This window comes from Ranitomeya imitator, chromosome 1 (genome assembly GCF_032444005.1).
Source record: "Ranitomeya imitator isolate aRanImi1 chromosome 1, aRanImi1.pri, whole genome shotgun sequence".
Classification (NCBI taxonomy): domain Eukaryota; kingdom Metazoa; phylum Chordata; class Amphibia; order Anura; family Dendrobatidae; genus Ranitomeya; species Ranitomeya imitator.
In genome coordinates this window covers 170,696,040-170,714,130 of record NC_091282.1, presented here as the reverse complement: position 1 = coordinate 170,714,130, position 18,091 = coordinate 170,696,040, and the positions used below count along the sequence as shown (strand labels likewise).

The following is an 18,091-nucleotide window of genomic DNA, read 5'->3' as shown; positions in this document are numbered from 1 at the left end:
ATGGTGGAAATTTTGGAAGGGATGAGCTGCTTCAAGATCTAGCCTTTTTAAGTCTCGTCGTTTCTCAATATTCATGAGTAGTTGATCCATGACACAGCAAATATAGGTGTAAACATATATAATATCCTAACACTGATGCTATTGAGAAACAAAGGATGCCATCGATGAAAGATACGATGGGCGATCCAAAAGTAATGATAATCAATACTAAACACAATGAATATAGTCAAAAAAATTTTTTATTTTTTTACATAGTCTCCTATCAAGTCTATACATTTAGTCCATCTCTTTTCTAAACTTAGAATTCCCTTAGAAAAAAATTCTTGATCTTGACCCTCAAAAAAATCCCCAACAGCGGTTATCACGTCGCTATTGTCGTCAAATTTCTTGCCCTGGAGGTGTTCCTTGAGTCGAGGAAAGAGAAAGAAGTCACTGGGGGCTAGATCTGGCCAATAGGGGGGGTGTTCCACCAGTTCAAAGCCCGCTTCTTGAATGGTAGCCATGGCAACTGCAGCTTTGTGAGCCGGCGCGTTATCTTGGTGAAACAGCACTCCAGCCCGCAGTTTGCCGCGCCTTTTCTCCTTGATAGCCTCCCACAATCTTATTTGTTCTGCATAGTAGGAGCCCGTAATAGTGGCTCCCTTCTCAAAATAGTCCACCATAATAATTCCTTCATCGTCCCAAAAAACGGACGCCATAACCTTCCCTGCTGAGCTTGACACTTTGAATTTCTTCGGCGTCGGTTCGTCGGCTCGTTTCCACGTCATCGATTGTTGTTTAGTTTCGGGATCAAGTGGTGGATCCAGGTCTTGTCTATGGTCAAAAAACGTGACAAAAAATTTTCCTTGTCTGCTTGGAACTTTTCGAGATTTGCTATTGAAATGTCAACTCCTTTCTTCTTTTGCTCGTCGGTTAACATTTTTGGCACCCAACGCGCGGAGACCTTTCTCATATGCAATTCTTTTGCAAGGATTCTTTGAATACTGCCATATGAGATCCCTGAGACCTCAGCTACATGCCTGATAGTCACTCTTCGATCTGCCAATACAACTTCTTCAACTTTTTTCACGTTTTCTTCATTGAGGGACGTGGATGGGCGTCCTTCACGATGTTCATCTTCCGTCGATGTTCTTCCCAGCTTAAATTCCTTGGCCCAGCATGCAACTGTGGAATATGGAGGAGAAGAGTCCCCCAATGTTTCCACCAAGTCGCTGTGTATGTCTTTGGTAGTCATTTTTTTCAAGCAGAGGTATTTGATGACAGCTCTGAGCTCGTTTTTTTCCATTTTGATGTTCACTCCTCGGCAGTTCATATTCAAGTGAATGTAGCTCCCGGGAATCGTGGTCTATTTAAGTGATTTTTTTTTCCTGGACTAGTGGCTACCTAAAAGAGAAGAAAACATTTTATTTTAATTTCTGTGTGCAATAGAAATAACCGACTATCATTACTTTTGGATCGCCCCTCGTATAATAAGAATCCCAATAGCAAGTGTTTCAAGAAAAATAAGCCAGCTGCTGGTAGATGAGTCCATCTTCACCCATAGCTTGTGGCAGTAAATGGAGAACACAAACAGAGAGATGATGGCCAGGCATGTTGTGCCTAAGAAAGCGGTCACAATGGAATTATAGTAAAACCAAATATTTCTGCCTCCTAGACAGGTATTAAAAATTCGGGAATGTTACAAAATCGAATCTTCTCTTTATAAAATGTCACAGGTATTATGTGGCAGTGAATCTTCTTTATATGTATGTATGTATGTATATATGTGTATATATATATATATATATATAGCGCCCCAGAGTCCTGTTCGTTGCAGTAATGTCGTTCTTCCACTAGGGGGAGCGATGTTACGTCTGATGGCACCAAAGGAGTTCACCCTGCCAGGTATCACAGCCGCACACACACTTCACACGCCGGTCACCAGGGGGAGCAATAGGTTCTATCTATTAGGCCACTCCTCACACTTGGGTAAAACTGGGGGTTGGTTAGGAAGTGAGGGAGTCGATTCCAAGTTGGCTGCCCGACCTAAGAACCTAAGCAGACAAGGTGGCAACGCGGAGGAGGGGCGACGTTAGGGTCCCTATAAAATAGGCTCAGGCCACCACCGTCATACGGGTTTGTCCTATCCATCTGGGGGACAGAGAGAAGAGTAACAAGAGTGAGGACCCTATGTGAAACCTCTTCTTAGACTAAAATTCTCTCTCTCTGTGGAGGGGTATTGGACCATTTGTATGCGCTAAAAGCTCTTATGTATGCTGCTGCCACTAGGAGGCTGACACTATGCAAATAGAAAAAAGTTAGCTCCTCCTCTGCAGTGTACACCCTACCGACAGGAAGTAGGATATTCAGTTAGTGAGAAAGCAGTAGGAGAAGCAACGTGTAAAGAGAAAGAATAATATAACCTTAACCCTAGCTATTTATTTTTATAGTTTTTTTTTTTTACTTTATTTAGATGATTGGCAGCTGTCACACATTTCTCAGCATGCGTTTAAAAAACGCAAACGCATGGAAAAACGCATGTAAACGCGTCAAAACGCCGCGTTTTTTACACCACATGCAAAAACGCATGCGTCTAAAAAAACATAGCGTTTGCATGCGTTTTTTCACCATGCGTTTTTTTTTCAAACGCATGCATTTTAAAATGCAAGTGTAAAACCAGCCTAAGGGTACGTTCACACTAGCGTTGTGCTAGTGTGCGTCGGCGCCGCGTCGGGCGACGCAGGCGTCATGCGCCCCTATGTTTAACATGGGGGACGCATGCGTTTTTGCTTGTTGCGTTTTGCGACAAATGCGTCTTTTTTGCCGCAAGCGTCGGACCAAGAAAACGCAACAAGTTGCATTTTTCTTGCGTCCGATTTTCGGCAAAAAACGACGCACGCGTCGCAAAACGCAGCGTTTTTGCGTGCGTTTTTTTGTGCGTTGTGCGTCGCGTCGCCGACGCAGCGGCGCACAACGCTAGTCTGAACGTAGCCTTAGTGCGAAATTCACAGCAAAAATGCTTTATGAGCTGACATCTCCTCCAAATCTGGAGTCTGGCCCCAAAGTCACAAATAAGCAACGTGTGAAAGACTTCAGGATTCTCAGGAAAACCTTGAGGTTTTATTACAAAGCTGCACAGAAAAAAAAACACGTAACAAAAACGCAATGTGTGCACATGGCCTAAGGCTGTGGATGTGCTGATTACCAGGATATCCAGGCATCAAGTCCTCCTGTAATTCTTACACATTGAAGGACCTGTCGCCACCATCTGATCTAGGCTCATATTCACACTCCTGCATTGTGCGGTTCCTCAGTACATGACAACGGAGCGTTACCATTGGCCTGGTCACAGGGTTGTGTCCCTACACCGTCTTACCTCTCAACAAGAAGTGGACAGTGTCCCACCTGATATCGCCACGTTATCCAATCATTTCATGAAGAAAGGACAGAGGAATGGCATAAACTAGTGTTTTGAGAAAAGGGGGGCTTTTTAATAATTAAAAGTGACTTCTAGCAGTGGGTCCAGGGAGGGGAGTAAAAAAACAACTCACCTCCTAGTCTGGTGCCAGGCTTCAGTAGTCAGCATTGCATGTCCCTGCAGTCTGCTGAAATCAATATCCAGGCGGGCTGGATCAATGGCCACTGATCGGCAGCAGCGTTCACATTTTGTCCCAGCCGGGCCTAAAGTGCAGTTGACCTAGCTGAATGATAAGGAATGCAGCGCTGAGTACAGAGGAGCGGTGCTGGCCCAGGAGGCGAATATCAACTATTTTACCGCCTTCTTGGGCCTAATAAGTGGAAATATTGTAGCGGACAATCCCTTTAAAGTACACCCCTGCTCCTGGCTGCTACTTCGCCAAGGGCGTTTATTCCAAAATATATAATTACGTATAAATAAAATTCTTCAGATGTGATTGCATTCTGTGTGGACAGTGCCCGTCATTTTCATCTGCACCGATACACAAACATTTGGGGTAATTTCTTCTGATGACCTCCTGATAGACCGTTAATATGTAATTGTTGGTTACATGCTTGGTTGCCAATACAAATAACTGGCACACAGCTTATTCCTTCCAAAGACCATAATGAGAACCTGGGAGCACTCATCACTGGTGCGATTCCAGCAGCTAAATAAGAAAGGGTTCTTTACAGTTAGAGCAGTCAGACTGTGGCATGCCCGACCACAAGAGATAGTAATGGCAGACACTATGACAGCTTTTTAAAAATGGCTGGATGAATTTCTCAAGACTCAGAACATTGTGGGTTATAGGTAATTTAGTGACAAAATGAACAATTGGTGGAGAAAGGTTGAACTTGATGGACCTAGATCTTTCTTACAACCTACATAATCCCTGGGACCCCACCAGTCCGTCACGTCTGTAATAACGGCTTTCACGAGATATAAGGAAGTCCACATATGCTGCAGACCTGAGTATGAGTAACAGAATAGGGTTCTCTCAATCCCATCTCCATGTCATGATCATTACATAGCAGGAATGCGGTCCTCATTGTCCTCTCTAGCGGCAATGCAATCATCAGACTGGAAGATTGGAGGGTGCAGAAGCTCTGTGCGCGGCGACACCGACACTCAGCACAAATGTGATATCCCGCCAGCAGATAAGACACTCTGCACGCAGTCTCATTTCCGCACAATGGCCAATCACCTTGAATGCCAGGCACACTTTCCAGGCTATTAGTTTCTCTCGGGCGTTTAAAATAACAGGATATCGAACTTCTTTGCCTTCACTGTCCCTTTCTACTTTGCCATCCAATGCGGGAGACTTCCGAGCCTCAGCGTGGGCATAGTCTGGCCCCACAGTATAAACCTGCATAAGAAAAGCAAACAGTGAGTGCCAGTCTGGACCCCCAGTGCCCTCCTCACAGGGAAAAGCAGAGCACCATCGCCTAGCCTGCGTGAGAAGCAGAGTCACCATTCTGAGTGAGAGGATATCCAGGACAAAGCCATGTTCATGACATATACACCGGGAAAAGCTCCTAACTAGTGATGAACGAGTATACTCGTTGCTCACGTGACCTCAGAGTATTTGTTAGTGCTCGGAGATATAGTTTATCGCCTCAGTTGCATGATTTACGGCTTCCAGATACGCTGAATACATGTGAGGAATGCCTGTTTCTTAGGGAATTCCCACATGTATTCAGCGTATCTGGAAGCCATAAATCATGCAACTGAGGCGATGAAAACTACATCTCCGAGCAATAACAAATACTCGGAGGTCACCCGAGCGTGCTCTGGAAAACCTGAGCAATGAGTATACTCGCCAATCACTACTCCTAACATATCTGGAGGCTCTAACCGATGTCTAACATCCGTCAGAGACTTCCATGTTCAGAACATACACGCATGTGTGTGCGCATGTGTACTCGTGTATATATATATACACACACACACATATACAGACGCAGCCATATCCCCACTTGACAGATCCATTATGTTACAGGGCCATGCGGGAAAATTAAAAAATGCATGATCTACTGTGCTAATCCATACCACATACAGCATACAGACACATGCAGGCTAGATGGAAGCCACGTCGTCATTTATTTTTTGCCTTCATCTGCCTATGGACATGTTACATTGGGAGCTTTCCTTGCACACACTAAATTTAAGGAAACATGTGGTGTGGACACAGCCCAGAAGAGTAATACAATACCTTGACATCAGTGCCATCCGTGGGCATAAACTCCTCATAAATATAAGCCCCAGTCTTCCTCACGCTGCTTTCAGGTGAATATACGCTGCTGCGACTGCCAATCTAAGAAACAGAAGTACCGCAGTAAAGGGGTCAGTACAGAAAGGGATCTACCATGACACATGTAACCTCCGCTAGATTCGCACAGACCCCCAACCTCTGCCAAGTGTTACAGGGTCTGACGTCAGACAAGTTGCATTACGGTACAAAACAGAGAGGGTAATGTCACCTTTCGGAAAAGCCTTTGGCTGCCGCCCCCGGCAGATGTTGGGTAGTAGATGTAAACATTATGATCCTCCGCGCTGACCGGCTTCTCTACAAAAGGTTTCTGGAAGATTTCCCCATTCACCTCCACATGATCCTCACCTTCTATTAAATTACATTCTGAAAAAAAACAAACAAAAGGTTTCAGATTGTAATCCAAAGCCAACAACCTAAAGGTCAACGGCGTGCGCCAGCCTTATAAATGATGACTCCGCCACCATCTGCTACTGTCTCAGGATTGATGGTGGAAACTTACAGACCTGCGTTATGTGCAAATGATGCTTTACTGCACCCGCTGAAAATGCTGCACGCACAGGGCGCTCATCAGCCTGACCACAAAGTTTCCGCATCGTGCAGTCAGTCATAGAATAGGTAAAGAAAACACTCATTCAAATCATGAGAAAGGACAAAAGCCAAAGTTTTTTTAACACACTTTAGGGGGGTGGGGAATCCAAATGATTAATCAGGGCCAAAGGGAGTTTATCACCCCAAAATGCCTATTCAAACTAAGCCCATAATCACATGGGAGACTTGGCGCATATCAACCCCACACCTTTCACCTTCATTATGAATAAAAAGCATTTTGCATCAAATGCAAAATTAAGGTGGTCCATGTACCCCTGCCATGGCCATGAGAGTCAGTGCAGTGTTCTGCCCCCTCAATCAGCCTGGACCGTCACCTTCCTTTATGTTAATCATATTCATCCAATCATCATCACAGAGGGGGAGGAATGGTGCACCAAGACGACCAATCTGCACAGAGATGTAATAGGAGATACATCTATTTATTGTATATACAAATTGGGGGTCTTGATGCACGAGAGAGAGAAACTATGAATTAACACATGTGGAATTATATACTTAACAAAAAAGTGTGAAACAACTGAAAATATGTCTTATATTCTAGGTTCTTCAAAGTAGCCACCTTTTGCTTTGATGACTGCTTTGCACACTCTTGGCATTCTCTTGATGAGCTTCAAGAGGTAGTCACCGGGAAAGGTTTTCAATTCACAGGTGTGCCCTGTCAGGATTAATAAGTGGGATTTCTTGCCTTATAAATGGGGTTGGGACCATCAGTTGTGTTGTGCAGAAGTCTGGTGGATACACAGCTGATAGTCATACTGAATAGACTGTTAGAATTTGTATTATGGCAAGAAAAAAGCAGCTAAGTAAAGAAAAACGAGTGGCCATCATTACTTTAAGAAATGAAGGTCAGTCAGTCAAAAAAAATTGGGAAAACTTTGAAAGTGTCCCCAAGTGCAATGGCAAAAACCATCAAGCGCTACAAAGAAACTGGCTCACATGAGGACCGCCCCAGGAAAGGAAGACCAAGAGTCACCTCTGCTTCTGAGGATAAGTTTATCCGAGTTACCAGCCTCAGAAATTGCAGGTTAACAGCAGCTCAGATTAGAGACCAGGTCAATGCCACACAGAGTTCTAGCAGCAGACATCTCTACAACAACTGTTAAGAGGAGACTTTGTGCAGCAGGCCTTCATGGTAAAATAGGTGCTAGGAAACCACTGCTAAGGACAGACCGCAAGCAGAAGAGACTTGTTTGGGCTAAAGAACACAAGGAATGGACATTAGACCAGAGGAAATGTGTGCTTTGGTCTGATGAGTCCAAATTTGAGATCTTTGGTTCCAACCAAGGTGTCTTTGTGCGACGCAGAAAAGGTGAACGGATGGACTCTACATGCCTGGTTCCCACCGTGAAGCATGGAGGAGGAGGTGTGATGGTGTGGGGGTGCTTTGGGGATTTATTCAAAATTGAAGGCATACAGAACCAGCATGGCTACCACAGCATCTTGCAGCGGCATGCTATTCCATCCGGTTTGTGTTTAGTTGGACCATCATTTATTTTTCAACAGGACAATGACCCCAAACACACCTCCAGGCTGTGTAAGGGCTATTTGACCAAGAAGGAGAGTGATGGGGTGCTACGCCAGATGACCTGGTCTCCACAGTCACTAGACCTGAACCCAATCGAGATGGTTTGAGGTGAGCTGGACCGCAGAGTGAAGGCAAAAGGGCCAACAAGTGCTAAGCATCTCTGGGAACTCCTTCAAGATTGTTGGAAGACCATTCCAAGGCAAGAAATCCCACTTATTAAACCTGACAGGGCACACCTGTGAAGTGAAAACCATTCCCAGTGACTACCTCTTGAAGCTCCTCAAGAGAATGCCAAGAGTGTGCAAAGCAGTCATCAAAGCAAAAGGTGGCTACTTTGAAGAACCTAGAATATAAGACATAATTTCAGTTGTTTCACACTTTTTTGTTAAGTATATAATTCCACATGTGTTAATTCATAGTTTTGATGTCTTCAGTGTGAATGTACAATTTTCAGTCATGAAAATACAGAAAAATCTTTAAATGAGAAGGTGTGTCCAAACTTTTGGTCTGTACTGTATATACAACGGTTTGGTTTTTATAGAGCTAAGACCTCCCCCCCCCCCCCCCCATTGGCTTAGCTTAACTTGTGATTTTTCTTTTTTTGGGGGGGGAGGGGGCAGACTCCCGGTCAAGTTTCATTATGGTTCGGCAGAATACAGGGTCCTAATAATGGCACTATAAGGCTATGTTCACACCATACCACGTTTTTTTTTTCACCCATAGAAAAATAATGGGTTAGTGCAAAACGCAGAAATAAAAAGTTTTTGCTGTGTTATTGCTGCAAAAAAACAAAAAGTTAATTAAGGTTTTTTTTGGAGAGGTGTGTGTGTGTGGGGGGCACTAAAACTTTATCAACATGCACAAGATACAACAAAATATGCAGCAAAAAAAAAAAAAAACACTGCAGCGGCTTTACTGACGAGAGCAGGTTTTGCCTGAGGAAAAAAACATGCAGCCAAAGCGCAACGTGTGAACATAGCCTTGTATGGTCAATATATGACAAGGGCAGGATTTCTTCTCCGGGAAAGGCTCTCAATCAATGACGGTAAGCAGGTGGTGGAACTGTGGGGAGAAGTAAAATCTGAAGTAACAGATGAAAATGCGATCATTTTTCACTATCCTGTCTATAGTCTCCACCGGCTGAGGACCAAATGTGGGTCACCATTACTTGTACTGCACACGCCAATTAATTAAGCCATCACTGGTATTCTGGTATCTACCGGCACACGGCAGCACAATGAGCTCAGCTTTATTTCTTGTCTTATCATCCTCACTTGTGATCTTATGACCAGTCTCACTGGTCGGTAACAAGTGATGACAGAGCCCTACTGAGGCATAAAATGACCTGAATGTCTTACTGTGATGACTGAAATGGCCCACACTACTAGCAAAGAATGTGAAGCAGCTGGCACCGTGCTCATGTGATGTTAGCAGGATGCCCCCCAGGAGGACCCCTCGATGCCGGATCCATTCTATGGCCTCTTTAAAAAGCAATTTGTTAGAAGACAATGGCCTATTTCAGTCAAGTTTCCATGTTCCCCTTAATTTTCCATAGTACGGTCTAGAATTATAACAATGTACAGTATATCCATCAGATATTTTGCAATTTTCACACTGGTCACTAGGACTATCTATGCTGCATTTTTCGTTATAGTCTATGGAGCTTTCTACATGTTATCTTTGTCTTTAGCAGACAAAAAAAAATTGAAAAAGATGATATGTCCGATTTGGTCCCAGTCACAGCTTAAACTCACCCATACAAGTCATAAGTTGGGGGGGGGAGGGGAGGGGAGACAACTTAGAACGGCCTGGGTGTGGATAACATTACAGATCAGACCCTGCGTAACCGCTATCTAAGAACGCGTTACCGGGGCCTGCAGAGTCCACCTGCCAAGACTCACATCTGCAGAAGTCTGGGTGCAAATATTGTAGTGCTTCAAGAATGTGTGCGGACTGAATGAAACCGCAACCTTGCAATGCTCTGTCGACATCTGGTGCCTAATGGAACAAGAAGCCACTATCGACGAAGTTTGGAGTGCCCTAATCCCCGCTGGGATAGGCTGACCTCTGATGCAGAAGGACCCCTGGATGGAGAAACGAATCCAGCAGGCTAGCATGGCCGATGAAGCGGCTAAACCCTTCCTGCAACTGTCAGGAAGCCCAAATAAAGCGTCCAACCTTCGGAAGGATGCCGTCCTCGATGTGTACCTTCTCAGAGCACTCACCTCGTCCAGAGTATGGGGAACCCGTTCCGTTTTGTGGACTGGTGCCGACCAAGACGAGGGAAGAACGATGTCCTCGAGAGGGAGTACGATACCACATTGGTAACAAGTGACGAGGACGGCAAGAGGACAACCTTGCCATGATGGCAAAAAGAGTCTGAAAGGACAAAGCGGCTTGCTCCGAAGACTCGCCTGAATGACGTGACCGCAGAAAAAAAGGCGACCTTCCGTGACAGTAAAGTCTGTCCGGATCAAAAGGAGTCTACTGTAAGACCCCCCAGGACCATTAAGGTCCCAAAGATCTAACAGTAGGCGATAGGGAAGAACCGCATAGGAAAACTCCCTGCGAGAAAGTCCCTATTTGCAGTTTTGTTGCAATAAGATTGAAAAGGCTAAAATCTAGACTTATAACGAGCTGAGCGTCAGGCCTGAATCTAGATTGTTTTGAAGGAAAATTAAAAAAGGGAGATAGGGGTCCGTGATCTCTCCCCCAAGCAAAAAGCATACTGAGGCGAGCTTACAAGCACAAGTTGCTGACAACTTGTGAGAGTCCCGCATGAGTTAGAACTGGTTCCTGGAGAGCAGATCTGGACGATCCGACAACTGCCAGAGAAAATAGGGATTTTTGTGTTACTCACCGTAAAATCCTTTTCTCCGAGACGCTCATTGGGGGACACAGGACAGTGGGGTGTATGCTTCTGCCGCCAGGAGGCTGACACTAAGTAAACTTGAAAAAAAGTTAGCTCCTCCTCCATCGTATACACCCTGACACTGGCAACCAGAGACTCCAGTTTGGTGCAAAAAGCAGTAGGAGAACAAAACAAAAAAAATAATATAACATCATAAATACAGAAACTGTCTGTCTAGAAAAGATCCTACTGACTAATGTAATCAGATATAACCAAAGCAGCCATAAGGCTACCAGGGAGGGAGCTGTGTCCCCCAATGAGCGTCTCGGAGAAAAGGATTTTACGGTGAGTAACACAAAAATCCCTATTTCTCCTTCGCCTCATTGGGGGACACAGGACAGTGGGATGTCCTAAAGCAGTCCCTGGGTGGGAAAAATAACTCACCAGTCAAAGACATCCAGATGATGGTTGTCTATAAATGCGCCACTGCCGCTTGAAGAATCCTTCTACCCAGACTTGTATCTGCAGAGGTCTGGGAGTGGACATTATAATGTTTGACAAACGTATGCAGACTAGACCAGGTCGCAGCTTTGCAAACCTGTTCTGCTGAGGCCTGGTGCCGAACGGCCCAGGAAGCCCCCATCGCTCTTGTTGAATGAGCCTTGATTCCGGCCGGAACCGTCATGCCCATGGTGCGATAAGCCTCCTGAATGGTCGCCCTTATCCACCTGGCCAGGGTAGATTTTGAAGCAGCGCATCCCTTCCTGCGACCCTGCGGAAGGACAAACAGAGCATCTGTCTGGCGAAAAGGAGCCGTTCGGGAAACGTATCTCCTCAGAGCCCTTACCAGATCCAACGTATGGAGAGCTTTTTCTACACGGTGCGTAGGTGCCGGACAAAAAGAGGGCAGAACAATATCTTCCAACTTGTTAAATAACAAAAGATGCAGCACTCACCAGATTCTTGCTGAAGATAGTGTCCTTTATTCGCTTAAAGCGATGTGAGACATTATGCGGAGAGGCGGCAGGAAAGAGGATTGGGTGCGGGGGAGAGGAGAAGGACTACGGCCGTTTCACGCAAAATGTGCTTCCACGGGTCCAGGTGCACAATCAAGTGTGTCATTTCCTTTTTATAGGAGTCGACAGGTGAGTGAAGAAAGTGAGTAAGTGTAAAAACAACATATACACATAACAATTAAAATCACTTTGTGCTGCGGAAATGCATAAACAATAACATTGGAATATACAATTATTACAATCACAAGATGCAATATTTGGAATGAATCATTATTGCAATCATAAAAATATTGACATGTCAAGTTTGTCATTTAGTCCTATTGGACCTTGAGCATTTGTCTTTATAATCCACCTTGCTTCATGTTGTAGGAGAATTTTATTTCGATCGCCACCTTGGGGTGGATTTTTAACCACCTCCAAGCCGGCGAAACGTAACACATTAGGATCTGCATTATGTTTTTCCTGTATGTGCTTAATAAAACGTAAAGATCCCTTGCCTGTGGATATTGATCTGTAATGCTCTCTAAATCTTACTGTCATTGGGCGAATGGTTTTGCCTATATAATAAAATAAACATGGACAAAAGATGACATAGACCACATATTTGCTTTTGCATAAGATGAAATCATGCACTGTGTGTGTTATCGGACCTATTCGTATAGAGCTGCCAAGTACTCGAAGGTGACAGAAGTTACAACTACCGCATCTATGATTGCCGCTCGGCAATGATTTCTCTAGCCAATTATTATTTTCTGGCAACATTCGATTGTGAACAAGTAAGTTACCCAAGTTTCTCGTGCGTTTGTAGGCAAAATGAGGCTGTTTAGGGATAATTTTAGATAAATCCCTGTCATTTTGTAAAACATGCCAATTCTTTCTTATTGCGGCATATACTTCATTGTCCATAGGGCTATGTGTGAAGGTGAACGTAAACCTATGTGGTTCTTGTTGTTTTAATTTGTACTGTTTGTCTTTTTTACGGTTTTTTAATATGTCTTTCTGCGAGAGTTTAAGAGCTCTTGACTCAGCATTCGCTAATAATTGGGAAGGATAATTTCTGTTCAAAAAACATGTTTTAAGATCTTTTATTTGCTCCCTAAAAATTTCTTCATTATTATTAATTTTTCTAAGGCGCACCATCTGGCTATATGGTATACTTCGTTTTGTATTCAACGGATGGGCACTGTTAAAATGAAGTAAATTATTAGTGGCCGTTGGCTTTTTATATACTTTTGTGACTAATTTATCTTCTAGTATTGATATTTGAACATCTAGAAATTCGAGAGTTTTGTTGTCAAAGCAGGATGTGAACCGCATGTTGTCCTCATTAACTTCATTTAAATGGGAGACAAAATTATCAAAATCACTTTTTGTGCCATCCCAGACGATAAAAATGTCGTCTGCGAAACGCAAGTAAAGTCGCATATGCTTCAAATACGGATTTATTGCAGCCGTAATATATTTTTCTTCGAAGACTGCTAAAAATAAGTTGGCAAAAACACATGCAACGGGCGTACCCATTGCAGTACCAACACATTGTAGGAACCATTTATCTATGAATTTGAAGGCATTCTGTGACAAAACAAATTCTAAACTCTCCACCACAAATGAAATAAAATCAGGATCTTTCTCAGTATTTAGCAAGATTTTTCGTATTGCTTCTATACCATTAGCCTGTGGGATTCTTGTGTATAAATTCACGATATCAATGGAGGCTAAAGAAAAACTAGGTTGCCAGTCAATTGATTGTAATGCAGATAAGAAGCTTCCTGTATCCTTGACAAATGAAGGGATCTTCTGCAGCAGTGGTTTAAGTAGCCAGTCGAGGAATTGGGACAGGGGTTCCGTTAAGAAATCGATCCCCGAAATTATGGGGCGTCCAGGGGGATGTGTTGCGTTCTTATGAATTTTGGGAATGCTATACCAGTGTGGAATTTTGGGGTGTTCTGGAAGAAGCTTTTCTGCTCTATTTTTTGTTAATACGCCTTTTACCACATATTTATTCAATAAAGATCTTAATTTATCTTTAAATTTAGATGTGGGATTGTTGTCCAACGGGATATATGTATCCCCATCATTTAATTGCAACAATGCTTCATTAATGTAATAATCTTTGTTGAGTATTACTACATTCCCCCCCTTGTCCGCCTTTCTTATGACTACGTCTTTCCACTGCTGCATTTCCCTAAGGGCTCTGTCCTCATTTAACGTTAAATTTCTTAAAGGTTTTCGGTACAGCAATGCCTCTACATCTTTTAGGACCAAATCCTGAAATAAATCGATAGAATTCCCCGGGGCGATTGGTGGCATAAAGCAGGATCGCACTCCTCCCTTGAAAGGCTCCACAATCGATTCAGTGATAGAACTGGCTCCTAAATGATCTACATTAGGAGTCTCTTCGCTTAACCCCTTCACGACATGCGCCGTACATCTACTGCGCATGCCGTGAATCCCCCTTTGATGTGGGCTCCGGCGGTGAGCCCACATCAAAGTCGCGACATGTCAGCTGTTTTGTACAGCTGATATGTGCGCGCAATAGCGGAGGGTGAAATCGCTATTCACCCGCCGCTATTAACCTGTTAAATGCCGCTGTCAAACACAGACAGCGGCATTTAACTACCGCATCCGGCCGGGCGGCCGGATATGACGTCATCGCCGACCCCCGTCACATGATCGGGGGTCGGCGATGCATCAGGAAGGTAACCATAGAGGTCCTTGAGACCTCTATGGTTACTGATGCAGGTCTGCTGTGAGCGCCCTCCTGTGGTCGGCGCTCACAGCACACCTGCATTTCTGCTACATAGCAGCGATCTGATGATCGCTGCTATGTAGCAGAGCCGATCAGGCTATGCCAGCTTCTAGCCTCCCATGGAGGCTATTGAAGCATGGCACAAGTAAAAAAAAAATGTTTTTAAAAATATGAAAAAAATATAAAAAATATAAAAGTTTAAATCACCCCCCTTTCGCCCCATCCTAAATAAAACAATAAAAAAAAAAAACAAACCTACACGTATTTGGTATCGCCGTGTTCAGAATCGCCCGATCTATCAATTAAAAAAAAGCATTAACCTGATCGCTAAACGGCGTAGCGAGAAAAAAATCCGAAACGCCAGAATTACGTTTTTTTGGTCGCCGCGACATTGCATTAAAATGCAATAACGGGCGCTCAAAAGAATGTATCTGTGCAAAAATGGTATCATTAAAAACATCAGCTCGGCACGCAAAAAATAAGCCCTCACCCGACCCCAGATCACGAAAAATGGAGACGCTACGGGTATCGGAAAATGGCCCTTTTTTTTTTTTTTTTTTTTTTTAGCAAAGTTTGGAATTTTTCTTCACCACTTAGATAAAAAATAACCTAGTCATGTTAGGTGTCTATGAACTCGTAATGACCTAGAGAATCATAATGGCAAGTCAGTTTTAGCATCTAGTGAACCTAGCAAAAAAGCTAAACAAAAAACAAGTGTGTGATTGCACTTTTTTTGCAATTTCACCACACTTGGAATTTTTTTCCCGTTTTCTAGTAAAAGACATGGTAAAACCAATGGTGTCGTTCAAAAGTACAACTTGTCCCGCAAAAAATAAGCCCTCACATGACCATATTGATGGAAAAATAAAAAAGTTATGGCTCTGTGAACGAGGGAAGCGAAAAACGAACAAGCAAAAATTAAAAAGGGCCGCGACTTGAAGGGGTTAAACTAGTTAGAAGCCACATAACTTCTATGTCTTTCTCATTATCCGGAGGAAACGCCATAAAGCCAAGATTACCTATGGAAGCCGGAACTTCCGTTGTTGGTTTTGCTGAGGTTTCATTGGTGTTTTTTTGAGATAGAAAATGTTTATGCAGATGCAATTTTCGTGTGCATTTAAACAGATCTACTTTAAACTCGGTCAGATCGAATTCTTCTGGCAAGCAGAAGTTTAAACCAAGCGACAATACTTGTCTTTGATCTGCAGATAGTATTTTATTAGACAAATTTATAATTTGAAGTTCATTATTAACTGGTGCTATTTCCTCCACGACACTTGCTTGCGTTTTTTCTGCATTCCTGTTTTTCCGGGCCCCTCGTCTGGTTTTCCTCCTAAAGGGATATTATCTCTCTGCGATGTTGTTGCCATGTTGATATTTTCCATCTGCTCCTCAACCCCACTGGAATCGGAATCGGTAATCCAACCGTCTCTCTGTGTTTTTTTCTTATTCTGAGTTCTTACTTGACGGTTTCTCTGAAAAAACCTCTTTTTATTTTTGTTCCACGAGAAGACTTGCCCTGATTCGAAATCATTTTTATCTCTTAAGAATTTTTCTTTTTTCTTTTGTTTGGTGTCTAATTGAATCACTACCAATTTTTTCTCCAATTTTTTGAGGAAAAGATTATATTGCGTTTCCGTTATTCTTGACAACAGTTCTTTTTTGGCTTTCTCTAACTGCTCGCATAGAATTCCATACTCCTTGTATACTCCTTCCATAGACTTGTGGCTTGAAGTTTATGCTGAGACTTCTCCTACACTGTTACTGCCTGTGAAGATTAACACATCGAGTGCCGCTCAGTTCCTTTTCTGCCGGTCAGTGAACTTTCATGTTGTATGGTGAGCAGAGCACAGGTCAGCGTTAGTCAGGCATCGCTGTGTGTGATTTGTAACGTGATCAATGGAGGTTAGTCAAGCAGAAAATATGGAAGCTAACTTAAGCACAGTCTCGGAGCATGGTTTAATGGCAGGAAGAGAGGGTGCGGCGGAATTCTTTATGGAATGTAACCATAAAGAGGAATTGGAAATGATAAGCACTAAAACATTGGAAAATAAAATCCACAATTTGGCCGAAAGAGAAATCAGACTATATTGGACAATTAAATCATTAAAGTCGTATGTAGAATGTGAACGTGTTCCTAGAGGACTCCGAGTGTTTAAAGACATCTCGCAATTTATGGATGATATTTCATTTAAGAAGGCATGGGAACAAATTCATCTTCAGTGTTCCCAAAATTTATTACTATTAGTGATTTCTCAGAATGAAAAGGAGTATGGAATTCTATGCGAGCAGTTAGAGAAAGCCAAAAAAGAACTGTTGTCAAGAATAACGGAAACGCAATATAATCTTTTCCTCAAAAAATTGGAGAAAAAATTGGTAGTGATTCAATTAGACACCAAACAAAAGAAAAAAGAAAAATTCTTAAGAGATAAAAATGATTTCGAATCAGGGCAAGTCTTATCGTGGAACAAAAATAAAAAGAGGTTTTTTCAGAGAAACCGTCAAGTAAGAACTCAGAATAAGAAAAAAACACAGAGAGACGGTTGGATTACCGATTCCGATTCCAGTGGGGTTGAGGAGCAGATGGAAAATATCAACATGGCAACAACATCGCAGAGAGATAATATCCCTTTAGGAGGAAAACCAGACGAGGGGGCCGGAAAAACAGGAATGCAGAAAAAACGCAAGCAAGTGTCGTGGAGGAAATAGCACCAGTTAATAATGAACTTCAAATTATAAATTTGTCTAATAAAATACTATCTGCAGATCAAAGACAAGTATTGTCGCTTGGTTTAAACTTCTGCTTGCCAGAAGAATTCGATCTGACCGAGTTTAAAGTAGATCTGTTTAAATGCACACGAAAATTGCATCTGCATAAACATTTTCCATCTCAAAAAAACACCAATGAAACCTCAGCAAAACCAACAACGGAAGTTCCGGCTTCCATAGGTAATCTTGGCTTTATGGCGTTTCCTCCGGATAATGAGAAAGACATAGAAGTTATGTGGCTTCTAACTAGTTTAAGCGAAGAGACTCCTAATGTAGATCATTTAGGAGCCAGTTCTATCACTGAACCGATTTTGGAGCCTTTCAAGGGAGGAGTGCAATCCTGCTTTATGCCACCAATCGCCCCGGGGAATTCTATCGATTTATTTCAGGATTTGGTCCTAAAAGATGTAGAGGCATTGCTGTACCGAAAACCTTTAAGAAATTTAACGTTAAATGAGGACAGAGCCCTTAGGGAAATGCAGCAGTGGAAAGACGTAGTCATAAGAAAGGCGGACAAGGGGGGGAATCTAGTAATACTCAACAAAGATTATTACATTAATGAAGCATTGTCGCAATTAAATGATGGGGATACATATATCCCGTTGGACAACAATCCCACATCTAAATTTAAAGATAAATTAAGATCTTTATTGAATAAATATGTGGTAAAAGGCGTATTAACAAAAAATAGAGCAGAAAAGCTTCTTCCAGAACACCCCAAAATTCCACACTGGTATAGCATTCCCAAAATTCATAAGAACGCAACACATCCCCCTGGACGCCCCATAATTTCGGGGATCGATTCCTTAACGGAACCCCTGTCCCAATTCCTCGACTGGCTACTTAAACCACTGCTGCAGA

General features: G+C 42.9%; 1 protein-coding gene across 4 annotated transcripts in view; it reads right to left on the bottom strand.

Annotated features, from left to right (window-relative positions):
- Positions 1–221: 221 nt before the first annotated feature.
- The window catches only part of LOC138665137 (inositol hexakisphosphate and diphosphoinositol-pentakisphosphate kinase 2-like), an 80,957-nt gene continuing 63,087 nt past the window's right edge, over positions 222–18,091 (bottom strand). For 2 of the 4 annotated variants that reach the window (XM_069752383.1, XM_069752392.1), the window contains 4 exons: positions 5,920–6,074; positions 5,652–5,753; positions 4,644–4,805; positions 222–1,383 (listed from right to left, as the gene is read on the bottom strand). In XM_069752383.1, the coding sequence (XP_069608484.1) occupies positions 1,315–1,383; positions 4,644–4,805; positions 5,652–5,753; positions 5,920–6,074 (488 nt within the window). In that variant the 3' untranslated portion in view covers positions 222–1,314. Of the gene's footprint in view, positions 1,384–2,450; positions 4,806–5,651; positions 5,754–5,919; positions 6,075–18,091 lie in introns of those variants that run through there. The other 2 variants (XM_069752364.1, XM_069752373.1) reach the window with 1 other exon arrangement.